At 40.9% G+C, this 18,993-nt stretch overlaps 1 protein-coding gene across 2 annotated transcripts in view; it reads left to right on the top strand.

Moving 5' to 3' along the window:
• TBC1D32 (TBC1 domain family member 32) overlaps positions 1-18,993 on the top strand; it is a 503,914-nt gene that overhangs the window by 126,617 nt on the left and 358,304 nt on the right. The window contains exons 13-16 of one of the 2 annotated variants that reach the window (XM_073627171.1): positions 207-344; positions 4,311-4,400; positions 7,065-7,207; positions 14,776-14,897. In XM_073627171.1, coding sequence (XP_073483272.1) covers positions 207-344; positions 4,311-4,400; positions 7,065-7,207; positions 14,776-14,897 — 493 coding nt within the window. Of the gene's footprint in view, positions 1-206; positions 345-4,307; positions 4,401-7,064; positions 7,208-14,775; positions 14,898-18,993 lie in introns of both variants that reach the window. The other variant, XM_073627170.1, reaches the window with a different exon arrangement.

Genomic DNA, 18,993 nt, shown 5'->3' with positions numbered 1-18,993 from the left:
AGCAGTAAACAAGCTGGCTGATGGGAATTATTTATTAGTTTCATGTGCAGTTAGACTGGTAATTTTGACCAAGACTAAGATCTTTTTTGACAGAAAGTGAAAAATCTATTATTTTCTATGCTGTTGGTGTCAGTCAAAGAAAATGTCACATTTCCATGTGCATCTACAGAACCTTAATTATGTGTCTGTCTCCTGTTTCTCTCCAGGCACTAAACAGAAGACATTCTACTCCAGAAAGGAATTACATTATTTATACTTTGTTCATTCACTTAGCCTGCTCGGAAGATTGTTGATATATAAGCATGGCAGAAACCTGTTTCCTATAAAATTGAAGAACCGAAAAGGTACTTAGGAGTAAAATAACTTTTCTACTGCTAACAAAAAATACAAGTTCTAATGATACTTACAATACATATACCGGCACCTTACATTTGTATCTTATTGGTATAACTTGTTCCATATATTTTAAAAAAATAGTCTGTCTGAAGCTATATTTTTTCCAGAATTGTGAAGTGGACAATATTGTACCCCAAAAAAACTTCTATCAATAAATAATATTTTTTTTTAAGTTCCTTTTTAGGATCCTGCAATCTGCAGAGAGAGCTTTGGATCTTCTATGCATAGGGTGATTAGGGGAATCATTACTAGCTAAAAGTGATTTTGGATGTATTAGTTTAGATCCCACTGAAGCAAAAAGCTAGCAGAAGCTAAATGTTAGTGTGGGTTCTTACAGTGGTTTTTGGGTAAGGAATATTAATGTAATGCCGCGTACACACGATCGGAATTTCGGCCCGCAAAAGACCGATGAGAGTTTTTTGTCGGAAAATGCGACCGTGTGTATGTTCCATCGGACTTTTGCTGGCCGAATTACAGCCAGCAAAAGATTGAGAGCATGTTCTCAATTTTTCGGTCGGGAAAAGTTCCTATCAGAAAATGGCAATTCCGACGTGCAAAATTCCTACGCATGCTCGGAAACAATTCGACGCATGCTCGGAAGCATTGAACTTCATTTTCTCGTCTCGTCGTAGTGTTGTACGTCACCGCGTTCTTGACGGTCGTAAGTTCAGCAAAGTTTTGTGTGGCCATGTGCATGCACGGCAAACTTGAGCGGAATCCCGTTGAAAAAGCCACCATATCTTTTTCCGACGAGAAGTCCGATCGTGTGTACGTGGCATAAGAGCAGTTTAAAACTGTTATTATACCCTATGAACTCAGTTCCTAAAGCTATGCGGGTTGCCAATTCGCAAGTTTTTTAAAACAGCTTTTGAGACCATTGGAAGTCAATGAGAGGCATGCTCTAGCCCTCACCAGTGCATCATCACATTTCATATAAATTAAAACACTATAAGTGTCCTAAAATAATTCATATAGCTTGTATTTCATGAGGATCAAAACATCCGTTTTTATCCAGAAATCCCATCACCGCACCTCGTGAGAACCTCTCCCTTTGGTTATTGAACTCACCAGATCTCTATGTATGATGCGCCTAAAATGCAGTTTCTTTCTCCCATAATGGTCCTCCATATACAAGATCTTCCTCCCATCTAGGCATCTCTCATACCAAGAAAAACTTGCCCATAGCATAATTCTGTCTTACAATTTTATTCAATATAACACAATTCCCCCCTTTAAAATTGCTGTTACAAATAGCAAGTCAAACAAAGCATCAAAATCCAACTGCTTAGCTAGCATGTTAAACTCTCACTCTTGGCCTCTGATCGCAGTGATTCCAGGGTTGAGATGACAGCTGCTGACAATACTGGTAGCTGCGTGGTCACGGCCCAGCTCCTTCTATTTAGCAGGCAATCATCCGAGGTATTAACCCAGTGTGTGCCAGATGTCTCAGCTCGCAACAGACGTCACCACGCTTAGCTGCCACCTAATATATGCAGCCGGACAAACGTGATGAGCTCTGCTGCTATTATGATCACACACTACAATGAAATCGTGTGTGCGTGCTTACCACCCCAAATACAATACTTCCGTCTGGTGCCAGATCACCATGCACCATTTTTAGAGGTTACATCCATAGTGGTACTACGGGTATACACAGATTCCCACAGATCAGATCATGTATGGACGCTAGAACCAATCTCTGCTTTAAATCCCACCGGGATCCATATTTGTTGTTCCCTAGTATACAGTGGTATTAGCTACACCATGTGTGTCACAACCCCAATATCCATACATATATACTTAAGTATAGGATTAATAGGATTCAATATATCCCAAATACATTGCACAACAATATACTTCACTTATTAATCTCAAAATGTGATATATATTTTGTGCTCATAATCAGTGGTGGCCACTGCGTATGTGGTGCAGGGGTGCCGCCCCCCTATCCATGCGTCCGGCCCCCTAATCTACATGCGGGTCACCTTATGCATGGATTCCAATGGGGTTTTTTTTTTTTTTTTTGCAGCACGTGATTATAGCCTGAGGCTCCAATTGGCTTCAAAAAAGTATCAGCTCGGGGCGCAGATCACTGCGCCCTGAGCCCACCCAGTGACAATAGCAAATGAATATTTGCTATTGTCACACTGATTCTCCTCCCGGTCAATCAGGAATCGGGAGGAGAGCAATTGGCCTAGAGGAGAAGCGATTGTATTGGCCGGTACCGGGGAGTTGGGAGAATGTACAGGGAGATCCGAAAGGGAAGATGGAAGATCCACTGTCATCGGAGGATCAGAGCGATCTCTCTGCTCTGCATCGCCGTCAACTGTGTGAGTATCGCCCACTGGGGGGGTGGGGTTTCGGGTGGTTTGTTTGCCACACACCCCCCTCGGCTGGAGCACCAGCCGCCACTGCTCATAATCAAAAAAATATGTATTTTTTAAAAAAACAAGCTATACTTAGCAAATTAAAATTCATAATTTAATAATCACTTATAAAACAGCTGAGATCCAGTTCAACATTCATTCCCTTGGGACTCAAAGTATCTGTCAGGTATAGCCACTTAGTCTCACATCTAGATAACTCTTTGACCTTGTTGGCCCCCCTCCATACTGGGTAAGTTCTAAATATACCCCAAAACTTTAGACCTGAGGGGTCCCTATTATGTTTGCGTCTAAAGTGACACATTATGGTCAATATCCAAGTGGAGAGGTTCTCACGAGGTGCAGTGATGGGATTCTTGGATGAAATCGGATGTTTTGATCCTTATACAATAAAAGCTATATGAACTATTTTAGGATACTTGCAGTTTTTTATTTTGGACTTTTAAAGGCACATAGGGTGGCATATACCTGAGGAGTGCTGCTAATGCTGTTATTTCCAATAAGGATTTAAAGGCATATATTATGAATGATGCCTTTATAGCAGCTGATGGTGCAATGAACTTTGTATTCTTAAATATTACATATTTGTATTCTGTGTGCCCTGGGAGAAAGTGATTTATTTGCTATGGCTGATGTAATTACTTTTTATACAATTTTTTGACATTTCACGTGATGCACAAACGTCTGTGGATTAATCAGATTCAGATCCTAATGTATGGAATTCTTACAAATGTGTGTAAATGTAAAGTTGGAAAAAAAGATGGCACTCTAAGCTTACTAAGAATTATAGTGTGTTGCGGACACATTGGGTTGTAAATAACTGAGTGGATTGTTTAGGAAACACTACAAAGCTTTTGGTAATTTATAGGATATAGCACAATCCGACTGTGACATGTGTGGCCATCTTAGGGTATGATTACATAAGCGCTGGATGCAAAATCATAACTGCCAGGAGTTCAAATGCCCTCTGCCAGTGGAAGTGATGTAACAAGCATAGCTTAAACAGTAATATGACATTGCTTGCTTACAAACTTCAGAAATGTGTCCTAAACTATCCTGAGGTTGGGGGGATGCTTGATGGAAAACAATACACATTCAGCACAACATTTTATACCTCAAATACCTTAGATTGCAAGCTCCTTGAGGGTAGGGAATGATGTGAATGTACAATGTATATGTAAAGAGCTGCGTAAATTGACGGCGCTATATAATACCTTAGATCTCTCTCTCTTTTTCTTTCTTGCGGGTCAGAAATCTTGTACTTGTTGTGGCTCAAGGAGCCAGATAGTATCTAAGGGCTTATTCATATACAGTATGTGTAAAACTTTTTGCATGTGTTTTAGGTAAGTTACCACTGAACTGTATAGAATGTGTGTTTTTGATGCTCCAAGCGTATCAAAGATACATGACAGCCAGCCACCTAGCATTTTCAGAATGTAATGTAACAAATGGCAGCAAGGAAGCTTCCATCTGGTTACCTTCAAGATAAAAAAAACACATTTAATTTGGTTTTTACATTTGTTCCAGAAGCAGTGTCACTGTCTGACTTGGTAGTGCTGTTTACCCATATTATGTTATATTGCCCAAACCGACAAAAGAAGGCTGCTGGAGCTTATACAGGTAATTATTTGTACATCTCCCTTTACATTTTTATTTTTTAGTAAAGTATGTGTACCATGTTTGTGTATATTACTCTTTATACTAATAAAATATAATATATATAATATTCCTTTAAACCTATACATTTGCTTCATGAATTAAGACTTCCAAACCTATTTTTATTTTTCTGTATGTGGATTGGCCTTCTGGATCTTAATATAATGTAGGGTCTCTAGAGATGAGATTTCTTCTGTGTAGAAAGCAGAGCCTGGTAGAAGGGCCCAACAGATCCATCCACCACAGTCTGCCCATACAACACACAGAGGCAAAGTATTACACAAGATTACTGCACAGATCTTAAAGAAATACACCAAGCACACCAAGATTCAAGGAAGAATAGACATGGATCTTGTATTTGGGAAATTTTGCTTATTGTGGAGTTTAGCTTTAACACCAAATTTTGGATGTAGAACTAAATGTTTTAAACATTTTCTCTGCTTAATATATTGTAGTGAAACAGAAAGGTCAGTTTGTAGATAACATAAATTAATGTTCCTTAACCACTTCAGCCCCGGAAGGCTTTATTTACCCCCTAATGACCAGGCTATTTTTTTTGCAATACGGTACTGCGTTACTTTAGCTGACAATTGTGCGCAGAAGCAAACGCATACATAGGTCGCGCCCACATATGTAAACTGCATCCAAACCACACATATGAGGTATGATACGATAGAGCGAGAGCAATAATTCTAGCACAAGACCTCCTCTGTAACTACGGTATATGAGGGGAAATTTTGTTTTGGGTGTGTTTTTTTTTCTTTTTATTGCATAAAGGGGTTTATTTTTAAGTTAACATGACAGGTTCCACTCAGAACAGGCCTCGCCATGGTCAACCAAAGAAGTTGAGTGCAGTTGAGCTCCGCGTCATATCCAGAGATTGTCTTTGGGAAATAGACGTATGAGTGCTGCCAGCATTGCTGCAGAGATTGAAGGGGTGGAAGGTCAGCCTGTCAGTGCTCAGACCATACGCCACACACTGCATCAAATTGGTCTGCATGGCTGTCATCCCAGAAGGAAGCCTCTTCTAAAGATGATGCACAAAAAAGTCTGCAAACAGTTTTCTGAAGACAAGCAGACTAAGGACATGGATTACTGGAACCATGTCCTGTGGTCTGATGAGACCAAGATAAACTTATTTGGTTCAGATTGTGTCAAGCGTTTGTGGCGGAAATCAGGTGAAGACTACAAAGAAAAGTGTGTCTTCCCAAGAGTCAAGCATGGTGGTGGGAGTGTCATGGTCTGAGGCTGCATGAGTGCTGCCGGCACTGGTGAGCTACAGTTCATTGAGGGAACCATGAATGCCAATATGTACTGTGACATACTGAAGCAGAGCATGATCCCCTCCCTTCGGAGACTGGGCCACAGGGCAGTATTACGACATGATAATGACCCCAAACACACCTCCAAGACAACCACTGCCTTGCTCAAGAAGCTGAGGGTAAAGGTTATGGACTGGCCAAGCATGTCTCCAGACCTAAACCCTATTGAGCATCTGTAAGGCATCCTCAAACAAAAGGTGGAGGAGTGCAAGGTCTCTAACCTCCACCAGCTCCGTGATTGTCATCATGGAGGAGTGGAATAGGACTCCAGTGGCAACCTGTGAAGCTCTGGTGAACTCCATGCCCAAGAGCATTAAGGCAATGCTGTAAAATAATGGTGGCCACACAAAATATTGACACTTTGGGCCCAATTTAGACATTTTCACTTAGGGGTGTACTCACATTTGTTGCCAGCGGTTTATACATTAATGGCTGTGTGCTGAGTTATTTTGAGGGGACAGCAAATTTACACTATTATACAAGCTGTACACTCACTACTTTACATTGTAGCAAAATGTAATTTCTTCAGTGTTGTCACATGAAAAGATATAATAAAATATTTACAAAAATGTGAGGGGTGTACTCACTTTTGTGAGATACTGTATATATAATGTTTGGGGGTTCTGAGTGATTTTGTAGAAAGAAAATGATTTTTATATGTAGGAGAGGAATGGCAGAATTGGCTTAGGCTGGAATTGGTTAAATAATGAACTTCTACTGCTAAGTGTGGAGCAGTTAAATGACAGGAGTTCCCTTGCCCATTCACAGAATGCGGGAGTGTAATGTTATGAGGTCTGTGAATGGAGGTGAGGCCAGAGGAGGGTGGACCAGTGGCACAACTTTTCTCAGAAGCAGCAGCTGCAGAAATTCAAACCATGTATGGCTGGCTTAACTCTCATATCACTAGAGGACAGATACACAGTATCTGGTGGCTGTGATGAGGCTCTGCTGGGATGATTTTTGCAAGATGCAGCAGCTTTCTAGTAATGGGATAATACCATTACACATACTATGTAATACCATTACCATTATGTAATACCATTACCATTATGTAATACCATTACACACACTATGTCTATGGTGATGTATCGCAAAAGAAAAAAAAAAGCTTCAGATTTAAACATGTATATGAATATTTTGTTTTTACAAGGACTCATTTGGTTCACAGGCAATACATTTTATTTATTATGAATATCTTTCTCCATAGAAGGTGCAAATTATTACTTTATCAGCATTCCCCAATACATAAATTAATTGTACTGTCTCAAAGCTCATTAACATATGTATTGATGTTTTTATTTCATAGGCAGTTATGCTCCTGCAAGCTTGGCTATGGAAGTCCTCAGAATGCTTTGTGACCGCAAAGAATGTGCCATTGAATGTTTGTACACTGGGGTTGTTATAGACAGCCTCCTTTCACCAATACAAAAATTACTGAAAGGAAAAAAGGTTAGTAACAGAGAGTTATTAAGGGTTTTTTCCCCCATCTAAGGACTTGTTTGTAAATTACTAAAGTTTTGATGTTCAGAACTATCTTATGGGATTTAATTATTATAATGTAAATAAACATAAGGCTCAATCAACAAAGCTGATATGCCAGGATAAGGATCCTTATTAACCGCTTGCCGACCAGCCGTCGCAGTTGTACTGCGGCAACATGGCTCGGCTGCACAAATCGCCATTATGTTACATCGGTAACATAAACAGCCACTAGGGGCGCGTGCACACCCCGCTTGCCACCTGAGCTGATGCGAGTGCCCGGCGGTCTCGATCGCGCCGGGCTCCCGCGATCGCTTGGGGCACACAGAGAACCCGGAGCTGTGTGTGTAAACACACAGTTTCCGGTTCTCTGAGGGTTGAACTGACAGATCGTCTGTTCATACAGAGTATGAACAGCGATCTGTTAGTTTCCCTGCACAGTCCCATCCCCCCTTCAGTTAGAACACACAATAGGACACACAATAACCTATTCCCTGCCCCCTAGTGGTTAACCCCTTCACTGCCAGTAACATTTTTACAGTAATCAATGCTTTTTAATCGCACTTATTGCTGTATTAATGCCAATGGTCCTAAAAATGTGTCAAAATTGTCCGACGTGTCCGCCATAATGTCACAGTCATGATAAAAATCGCTGATCGCCGCCATTACTAGTAAAAAAAAAGATTAATAAAAAAGTCTTAAAACTATCCCCTATTTTGTAGACGCTATAAGTTTTGCGCAAACCAATCAATATACGCTTATTGCGATTTTTTTTTTTTTAACCAAAAATAGGTAGAAGAATACGTATCGGCCTAAATTGAGGAAAAACAAGAGTTTTTTTATATATTTTTTGGGGACATTTATTATAGCAAAAAGTAAAAACTAATGCATTTTTTTTCAAAATTGTTGCTCTTTTTTTGTTTATAGCGCAAAAAATAAAAACCGCAGAGGGATCAAATACCACCAAAAGAAAGCTCTATTTGTGGGAAAAAAGGTTGTCAGTTTTGTTTCAGGAGCCATGTCGCACGACCGCGCAATTGTCAGTTAAAGCGACGCAGTGCCAAATCGCAAAAAATGCTCTGGTCTTTGGCCAGCCAAATGGTCCAGGGCTTAAGCGGTTAAAAAAAAATGACAGTAGTTTTCAGTTGAGTTCAATGAGATTTGAAAACTACAGTATTATGGCTAAAATAAAGATCCTTATCTCTGTGAACGCAATCTAAACAATGTAGCAACCTACTAAAGTTCAGGTTAAGCAAGGTTTGGATGATATTGGGCTAGCAGTTGGGATTCAGACCTGCTGTACTTGCAAATTGCACTTCTTTGTTTTAGTTCCGTTTTTTTTTTTTTTTGTTGTCATTCTGCATTTTATTTGTTAATCATTTTATTCATTTCAGTGTCATTTGTGCGGGAAACATAATCCGAATGCTTTTTATAAAGAGAAAAAAAATGCAGATTAAAAAATGTTGGTGGGTCTCCATGCTATCAGAATACACCAATCAGTAGCTGCAGCCGCTGATCAAAAAAAAGCTCTCCAGCATGTCCCTTTGACTTCTGTTGAGAAGGGACAGCCACACACTGAATGCGATTCAGCTGGTACCTGCTGAACTAGCCAAATTTCGATCAGTCTGTGGCCAGCTTAACATAAGTAAAATTGTACAAAAATGCAATTGTACAATTGTAAAACTGTACAAAACTAATGCTACAGATCATTGCAGCTTGTAATGAAATGCGTATCAACTAAAGGTAAGCCTTTAAATGTTAGATAGTTGAAAAGTTAGCCATTTACCACAATGAGTTACAGTAGCAGGACAAGGACCTCTAGCAACCAAGGGGATGGTGTCAAAGCACACGACCACAGTGAACAGAGGCTCATGATGAGGAGGTAGGGATGGTACTACATGTAATTAAGGGTGGTAGAATTGTGCCTACATGTTGATATGTACAGCCAACAGACCACTGCAGTGCACAGAAATGAGAGCTTTGTGCTGGCCTCAAGGGTGACCACTTGAGGCATTATTTTGAAGTAGCCCCTGACACTCCCCTTTTCTTCATTACTTTATGGCCAGCTTTAGGCAGAGCCAATTGTCAGACCTCTAGACTTCCTTTACATTTGAAAGCAAAATTAAGCATAGGACTAGTCTGGTTAAGGGTTGATGAATAACTCAGGAGGAGTTGATGGCAATGTATGATTGATCTAATCTGTAATGAAATAACATCTTTGTTGTAAGTGCAATGTATTGTGTGTGTGTGTGTGTGTGTATATATTTTATAACTATAAAATGGTTTTTGTTCTTCTAAGTAAAGATTCAACTTTTATCAGTATTCTCTACTAAAAATTCTTTCACGGAGGGGCTTTAAGCAAATAGGGGTGGTACTTTCTTAATCATCCTTTTACCATATGCAAGTTATCTGACCTGGAGCTCTATAAAAGATGCATCAGACTGCCAAGATTTTTACAGCTACTTTCTCAACATTGCGCAGCTCCAGCCTGGAAAACCCCATCCAATGGGTCTTCTGAACTTGAAGCTGTGTCATAAAAGCTCTCTGTTTTCTGTCTTCTCTGACTTTGGTACTGCCATAGTATGAGAGAAATATTGGCATCTTTGATTCTGTAGTATTGTAGCTCTTATATTTGTTCTTTTCTTACAAAGCCTTGGTGTGACAAAAGCCCACTGTTGAAAGGAAACTTGTTCCATTGTGACAGAATGACATCCCTTTACATATCAAATTTAGAATGCTACACTGATGCTGAGTGTCAAGGGGTTTATGTACCTGTGCTCTACTTTACGGCTAACAAAACACCTCTGTGCTTGGAGAGGGCATGGTAGCATGCTGACATTAAAGTCAGGATTTTGTGATGAATAACCAGCCATAAAAAAGAGAGGAAGTGAAATATGGGATCTCAAACACACACTTTAATGTCCAGTACCGATCTGTTCACACACTTCTATTTACACCTTTATTAACCACTTTTGGACAGCCGCATGCCGATATACATCCTTACTTTGAAGGAGGATATCGTATCTCATATTTAAGAGGTCCTTTCATGCTTTTTTTTTTCTATTACAAGGGAGGTTTACATTCCTTGTAATAGGAATAAAAGTGACACAATTAAAAAAAAAAAAAAAACAGTGTAAAAATAAAAGATATAAAATAAATAGGAAAAAAAAAATTTTAAACGTGCCCCGCCCACCGAGCCCGCGTGCAGAAGCGAACTCATATGTGAGTAGCGCCCGCATATGAAAACGGTGTTCAAACCACACATGTGAGGTATTGCCCCAATCTGTAGAGCGAGAGCAATAATTATAGCCCAAGACCTCCTCTGTTACTCAAAACATGCAACCTGTAGTATTTCCTAAACGTCACCTATGGAGATTTTTAAGGGTAAAAGTTTGTCGCCATTCCACGAGCGGGAGCAATTTTGAAGCGTGACATGTTGGGTATCAATTTACTCGGCGTAACATTATCTTTCGCAATATTTCAAAAAATTGGGCTAACTTTACTGTTGTCTTATTTTTTAATTAAAATAAGTGTATTTTTTCCAAAAAAAGTGCGCTTGTAAGACCGCTGTGCAAATACGGTGTGACAGAAAGTATTACAACAACTGCCATTTTATTCTCTAGGGTGTTAGAAAAAAAATGTATAATGTTTGGGGGTTCTAAGTAATTTTCTAGCAAAAAAACCCTGTTTTTAACTAGTAAACAACGCCTCTAAAAAAGAGGCCCTGTCCTTAAGTGGTTAATAAAAATAGATTTCAGGAGTCCATCAGGCAGTTTGTTATAGTTATTTTTTTGCAAGCCAACAACTGCATGACAATCAGTTGGAAAATTAGTTTATAGAATATTGCATTTGAAAGTATTCTAAGTTATTGCAAGAGTTTTTTCTTTATAGATTTCTCTTTATAGCCCAACAACAGTGAAAACGTTTTTTGTTTGCATAGTTTCCTTTGACTTTGTTGTCACTGTAACAGGAAGTGAGCAAAACGAGTACACAGATTGCAAACACAACCGTTTCTGTAGTAGAGTGAGGAAGAATGTCTTTTTGTTATACTTAAAACCAAAATTATAGTGTAGCTTAACCTACATAAAATTCAAACAAATAATATCTATAACACATATAGTCCATTAGAAATATCTTCAATCACCACTGTGTATAAAGTGCATACAGTTCTCCAAATTCACAGTAGAAACATTGTCTTGTGTGCCTCCACCAAATGTAACAGACAGCAGCTCACCTCCAAATTTGACCTCTAAATGAAAAATGAGGTCAAAATGTGCTCATTCCCTCAGAGGGTCATGCCGGTAAGGGCTACATTTCCAACTCTCCTCCACTAGAAGTAGCGCTCAGACTCATAAAATATGCAAAGATAAAAAGGGGGACCAATGGTGTTCTCCGTATACTATGTTTAATGATGCTTAGAAAGGGTTAAAAACCCTTACAAGACAAAAGCATGTAAAGTTCTATCAATAGCTCTGTTATAACCACATTATTCAAGCCAAACTCCACATTGTATTATTTGCGCCTCAAAATGGGTGTGCGCTGATGAGGCTGCGCTGTTGGGCACTGATAGGCGGCACTGATAAGCACTGATGAGGCAGCACTGATGGGTGGCACTGATGGCCACTGGTAGGCACTGGTAGGTGACACTGATAGGCAGCACTGGTCTGTGGCACTGATTATGAGACACTGATGGGCATTGATTGGCAGCACTGGTGTTATTGTTCTCATTATTATTAGATCCAAACAGTGGATATTTTTGTGGCTAAATTCTCATGATAGTGTGATGTTTTTACTATTATTGTTCATACCCAATACAAATGTGTTTAGGTCATCCTCATTGCCTTCCCAGAACAATATTAGGTCATCTATAAATCTATTGTATAGTTTCAACTGATAGGGTGGATTGTGTAATATTCCCTCTTTTTCCCATTTGTCCATATATAAGTTGACTATGCTTGGGGCAAATCTAGCCCCATAGCAACCCCCTTAATTTGTAAATAATATTTGTTCTGGTACCAAAAATAGTTGTGCCCTAAACAAAATTCAAGGCAGTTCACTATGATTTTTTTATGCTATCTAAATCCCTATTTTTAATCAGGGCCCACCTTGCTGCATTGATGGCGCCATTGTGGCTGATATTAGTGTTAAGGGATGCCACATCCGCAGTGTCCATAATGTTATGTTCCGTGACTTTGATGTTATTAAGGATCTGTAATATATATTTTGTATCCTTGAGATACACTTTTGTGTTTTTTACTAAGGGCTGTAGATAACAATCTATATATTGTCCCAACCTGGATGATAGGGATTCTATTCCATTTATGATTGGATGACCGGGGGGGGGGGGTTTGTACTGTTTTTGTGAATCTTGGGGATGGCATATTTAACAGTTATTCTGAATGTTTCTGATATGAAATATTTTTCTTCCTTATCATTTATTACTTCTTTTGTCTTCTCCTCCTTGATAAGTTTCTCCAGTTCCTTTTTGAATAGTTTAGTTGGATCCCGTTTAGTACTTTGTAGGTGTCTTTGTCATGATTAAGTCAATTTTTAATATAATGGTTTTATTCACACCATATGTGTGATGGTGGGAATAACACACGTGTGAATACACCTAAGTGCATATATCCGGAGGATGGTTATGATGCCGGATAGTATGGCGTGTTTTTCTATTTCTGTTTCTGTTTTAGATTATTCTTATATCCCATTTGTATTTACATGATCAGCTTGTAATAGCTGAGGCTAAAAAGAGCACAGCTGGAAAACTCTGGTATATCTATTGAATAAACCAAGGAAAAATGACCACTCTTCTAAATCAGGGAGGCTACAACAAAATGGCAGTAATTGTTTTTATATGTATACCAGGATTTATACCCTGGCATATAAGATTATTAGGGGAACTGCTGCTGGAGTGAATTAAAAAGGTTTGAGATCTATATTCACTTCATAAGCCAGTCATTTAAATGAGTGCAGGAGACCAACAACTGCAAACAGACTAATACACATAACACGACTAAGGGAAAATGGCCACCACTCAAAACGAGGTAGACTACAACAAAATGGTGGCAATCGTCTGTATAAATAGAATGGGTAACACGTCAGCCAACCATATCTCCCAGAGGAAGTCACGAAGAGTGACAAAACTAGTAGGAGGGGCTTGGAAAGCTGACGTGGAAGGAACCAGGAAGTGACAGAAGGAAAACAGAGCCAGTGTAAAAGACGGGGAACGCTGATAACCGGGGCTGCAGATCCGGCTGTGAAGTGATACCTTGTCCCAGCACTTGTGGATACATATATCAAGGCTTGGTTTTTATTTGAAAAATGTGAGTGGAGCGTATTTTATGTTTTGTATAAATAAATTCTTTTAAAATGGTAAAGCTTTGTACTTTACATCTGGGCGATGTGAGTGGAGGCCAATGGTAAACAATAAGGAAGAAGTACAAGTAAAATGGATGAGCTATATGAAGGAAGAAAATCTAAGGAGGCCAATCAGAGGAGTGATTGTGATCTAAGGCGCTATTAATAAGCCTATAAGACCGGTGGCGGTGACACGAGGATATTTGTAGATGCACAGAGGTGGATAAATGTGAAGATATCTCCATGTATAGTGATATCACAAATCAACAAAAGGACTGTTTGTTTTTTTGCACCATATATTGGAATTTATAAGGACACTGAGTGGAATATGGCGCACATTGCACTTTATTGTTAAAATTTTTTTTTGATTATTGAATTCTATAGAGGATTGCACTTTACATTACATATACATTTTTATGCACTTTTTGATATTTGTAATAGCGCTGCCCTTATTTAAAATATTCTGCGTATCTTTACAAGCTTTCATTTTTCTATCTTGGACAGCTACCATTGCTGCAGCTTTTGACTGGTAACTGTGTGTCTCTTTATCAAATAACGGTAATAATATTTGAAGCTCAACAAAACTAGGCATGAGACCTGGGTTTGTGTTCCCTCTGGAGTAGACTTTCTGCGTGGTGAATGCTTTGCTCCAGGCTATTAATTGTTTAAATGTGTCACACGGTACCCATAGGTTTCATAACAGACGGTATTGGTGAGAAGTTGTCAGTGCTTGGGAACATTGCACAGCTGCAGTAGCAGCAAAATGTGTTTCATAGATAAACAGATTTATTTTAAGAATTGTTTTAGCCATGTAATTGTTTTTTGTTTGTTTGTTTGTTTTAGACGTTGATTCATTTTATTTAAAAAAAGGTTACATTTTAATTGAGTACATTGCTGTTTCTATAAAGGCATATGAGCATGCACAAATCAAGCCTTTGCATTTGTTTTTTTAACAGACTTCTTTATAAAAGCTGTACTCCTTTGTTAATTACTCAGTTTTGTCTTTTTTACGTTCATATAATAGCACATGTTAAGCAAGGTGTATTCACATATGCTGTTTTTTCTATGTGTCAGCCCAGTTCCTAATGAATGCTCTGCTCTACAAACAGTGTGCCTGTTTCAATTTTTTTCTAATACACTTTCAATTAAGATCTTACAAGATTTACTGTTTTGTTTTCCAGGTTCATGTTAACTGTGATGAAACCACTCTTACATTTATTGCTGATGTTTTAGCAAGAATTGCTTCGAATGAAGCAGGCCTTTCGCTTCTGCTCTATGGTGAAAAGGAGTACACCAAAAACAGGTATTGTGGTATAGGTGTATTAAGGATAAAAAAGTGAGTTTATTTTATAACGGGAAAATGGGGGGGGGGGGGGGGACTCTTTACAGCGATGGCTTATTCAAACACATTGCAGACTGAAGTACATATGTTAAAATACAGTATAATAATTATTAGAGACAATTCAGTAGAGTTGTAGTAACAGCTTGTTGTCATTTCTTATTTTAAAACCCAGTTATTGCCCCTGGCAAGCTATACGTATTTGCAGCCACATGGTGTTCGCCAGCTCCTGATGAATGATATATTACCATGAAACACGTGGATTGCAGGGAATGCTGATTGTGTTCCTTATCTTTTATGTTGGCATGCTCCCCACATAATTCGTTAAATTAAATTTAATATGTACTTTGACCTGTTATCTCTAACAACCCGCTTAACACTGTTTCATTTTTGGCACCTTTAATATTTCTTGCACACTGCATTTTCTTTCTCGAACATCACGGGACACAGAGCCTCAGTAATTACTGATGGGTTATATAGGTATCACTGGTGATTGGACACTGGCACACCCTATCAGGAAGTTCAACCCCCTATATAATCCCTTGCAGGGATACCTCAGGTTTTACGCTAGTGTCTTAGGTGATGGACGTGTAAAGATGTCCTGTGCTGAGCTCCAAAGGGAATATCCTAAGATCCTATACTGGGGCAAGCCAGGCGAACCGGATCCATTCAAAGTGTCTTTTCATGGCCGAATTGAATGGTACCCGGGCCTCGTGTCCGAAGAAACAAGGTTTTACCCGTAATGCTTCTCTTTTTAGAGAGCTGGACCCAGCAGATCAGAAAATGGCTTTAAACTTCCTAATTTCTGGCGAGGTGCTTTACGGTCCCAGAACTGTTGGATCCCCCTATTCGTAGGGGGCCCCAGTCTCTGACGTTTTTTTCAAACGGAGCCCACCGTGAGAGGTGAAGATTGGGTCTGTGTAAACAGCACCCTGCAGCTGGATAAGGTAAGAGGAGATTCCACAGAATTTTTGAGTTCTAGTGGCTTTTCTCCTTTAAGGTAAATGCATGCTATGCCTTTTGTGACCACCGGGGGCTGCCAAGAGCACAAACCTGCACATGCTGACTGTTTGTCTCAGTGTTTTTTCATCGCTGTCTATGTCCCAGCGTCTCAAGCCGGCTGCAAGGTAAGATGGAAGGGGGGATTTCTCATGTTTGAATGTTCCCCCCCCCAGGCTAGAGAGGGGCCACAGGGGTCTAGAAAGTGGTTATACCACCCGGGCTCTGTGGCCTAATGGCCACCATCTCTGAAGATAGCCGTTCAGGCAGATCTTGTTACCAGGCTCCCTCCCCCCCCCCCATCCCCAGCCTTTCTCCAGAAGCATGACAGGAGAGTCGGCCAGCGCGGGAAGCACTCGTTTTTTTCAAAACTCGAGGGGGGGGGCGGTAGAGGAGGGGGCGGGACGTCAGCACAGGTGCTTAGACTCCCACTCAGGCCAGCTGCAGGCTATTAAGGTACTCTGTACAGGTGCACACAGCCTTCTGAGAGACACAGAGCTGACGGTCGCATGTAAGGTGGGACACAGGCATTTTCCTAGGCAGCATTTACTGAAGTAACACCAGACTGAGCATTGGGTAGCAAGGCTTTTAGCCAGACTACATCGCTCAGCGGGCAGTGTTCATTTGTATACCTCACACCTTGTTGCTTTGCACTATGGGTAGAAGAGGTTCAAGCACCCCAGGAACCAGAGACACTAGGGGATCTCGTTCAGGTTCTGAGGGCCCCCTGTCGGCAGCATCCTCCCCCCCTAAAGATGGGCCAGGGAGAGACATCGGGGTCAGGGGCTACACCTGCTTCTGGCACTTCAGCCCCTGTATATATTACACAAGAGGTTTTTTCCTCAACCATTAATGGTCTAGAGGAAAGATTAATGGCCGTGATTACGTCTTCACTCAGTGGAAGAAAACGCACTAGGCTTTCCTCTGTTCCCCAAGACCCTCAGACAGAGGAGCTCTGGGATAAAGGAGATGAATCCCTTTCAGAGGATACCGAGGGACTCTCCGCGACTTCCCAAGAGGAGAAAGTCTTAGTGCAGATCCTTACTGGATTGGTCCGCTCCACATTTAAGTGGCCCATACCTGAAACTGCTAAAGAATCCTCTTCTGCTTTGGGGTCACTGAAACCTTTCCAAGCAGCACATGCTTTTCCTGTTCATACTTTACTTGAAAAGCTCATTTATTCAGAGTGGGATCACCCAGACAAACGTTTTTTTCCACCAAGAAAGTTTTCAACACTTTATCCGATGGAAGAAAAGTTTATTAAAATGTGGGGAATACCGGCTATTGATGCCGCCATTTCCTCCGTAAATAATAGCCTGACTTGTCCTGTAGACAATGCTCAGATGCTCAGGGATCCTGTAGATAAAAGGATGGAATCCCTATTGAAGGATGTTTTCTCCTTAGCAGGATCAGTGGCCCAACCTGCAGTAGCAGCGATTGGAGTCTGTCAATACTTAAGAGACCATGTTAAGCAGGTCATCAAAGTATTACCTGAACAGCAGGCCCAGGGGTTTGCTAACCTTCCAGCGGCCTTATGCTTTGTGGTTGACGCCATTAGAGATTCTATCGTGCAAACCTCCCGTCTTTCACTGGGGTTGGTGCATATACGTAGAATCCTATGGTTGAAAAATTGGTCAGCCGAAGCACCATGTAAGAAGCTACTGGCTGGGTTTCCATTTTGTGGTGCAAGGTTGTTTGGAGAGGACTTGAATAACTATATCAAGAGAATCTCTTGTGGGAAAAGCACTCTCTTACCTGTCAAGAAGAAGAGTAAGCGTCCCTCTTTCAAACGGATTTTTTCCCCAGCGCCGGGGGCTTCAGCCTCCAGGCAGTCTCAACGGCCGCCTCCATCGGGGTCCAGAGACAAGAGTCAACCCCAGGGACAAAAGAAGTCCTGGGGAAAGAAGCCTACTAGGCAAAACACTAAGACCTCTGCATGAGGGGGCGCCCCCGCTCACTCGAGTGGGGGGAAGACTGCGACAGTTCTCAGAGCTCTGGCAGGAGGACTTCCAGGACAGATGGGTAATCTCCACGGTAACCTTAGGGTACAAGCTGGAGTTTCAGGAATTCCCCTCTCCTCGGTTCCTCAGATCAAGTGTTCCCAGAGACCCAGAGAAAAAGCAGTCGCTCCTTCTAGCGTTAGAGCGACTTTTGTCGCAGGAGGTCATTATGATAGTTCCCGCAAAGGACCAGGGATTGGGCTTCTATTCCAACCTTTTTACGGTCCAAAAGCCAAATGGGGATGTCAGGCCCATTCTGGACTTAAGGGATCTGAACCGATTCCTAAGGATTCAATCCTTCCGCATGGAATCAATTCGAACAGTAGTTCCCACGCTGCAGGGAGGAGAATTTCTGGCATCAATAGACATCAGAGATGCATATCTGCATGTGCCCATTTTTCCTGCTCATCAGAAGTTTCTGCGCTTCGAGGTAGGAGGGCGCCATTTCCAGTTTGTGGCTCTGCCTTTCGGGATAGCCACTGCACCTCGAGTGTTCACAAAGATCTTGGCTCCTCCTCTGGCCAGATTAAGGGCTCAGGGTATAGCTGTCATAGCATACCTAGACGACCTGCTCTTGAATGACCGGTCGGTAGCCTCTTTGAATGGAAACTTGAGGACCACAGTCAGGTATCTAGAACACCTGGGTTGGATCCTCAACTTAGAAAAGTCTTTCCTAAAACCAGTAAGAAGACTGGAGTATTTAGGTCTGATTATAGATACAGGCCAGGAGAAAATATTTCTACCCCAGGCAAAGATCACTGCTTTGAGAGAGCTGATTCTGACAGTAAGGACCAAGAAGGGTCCCTCAGTCCGCCTTTGTATGAGGCTACTAGGGAAGATGGTGTCTTCATTCGAAGCAGTTCCCTATGCTCAGTTTCACTCAAGAATGCTGCAACACAGTATTCTGTCGACCTGGAACAGGAAAGTTCAGGCATTAGACTTTCCGATGCACCTGTCGCATGCGGTGCGTCAGAGCCTCAATTGGTGGCTCATACCCGAAAACCTGCAGAAGGGGAAATCCTTTCTACCGGTTACCTGGACGGTGGTAACAACAGATGCCA

Source organism: Aquarana catesbeiana, linkage group LG04 (assembly GCF_042186555.1).
Source record: "Aquarana catesbeiana isolate 2022-GZ linkage group LG04, ASM4218655v1, whole genome shotgun sequence".
In the NCBI taxonomy this organism is placed as follows: domain Eukaryota; kingdom Metazoa; phylum Chordata; class Amphibia; order Anura; family Ranidae; genus Aquarana; species Aquarana catesbeiana.
This window is presented reverse-complemented; position numbering and strand designations above follow the sequence as displayed.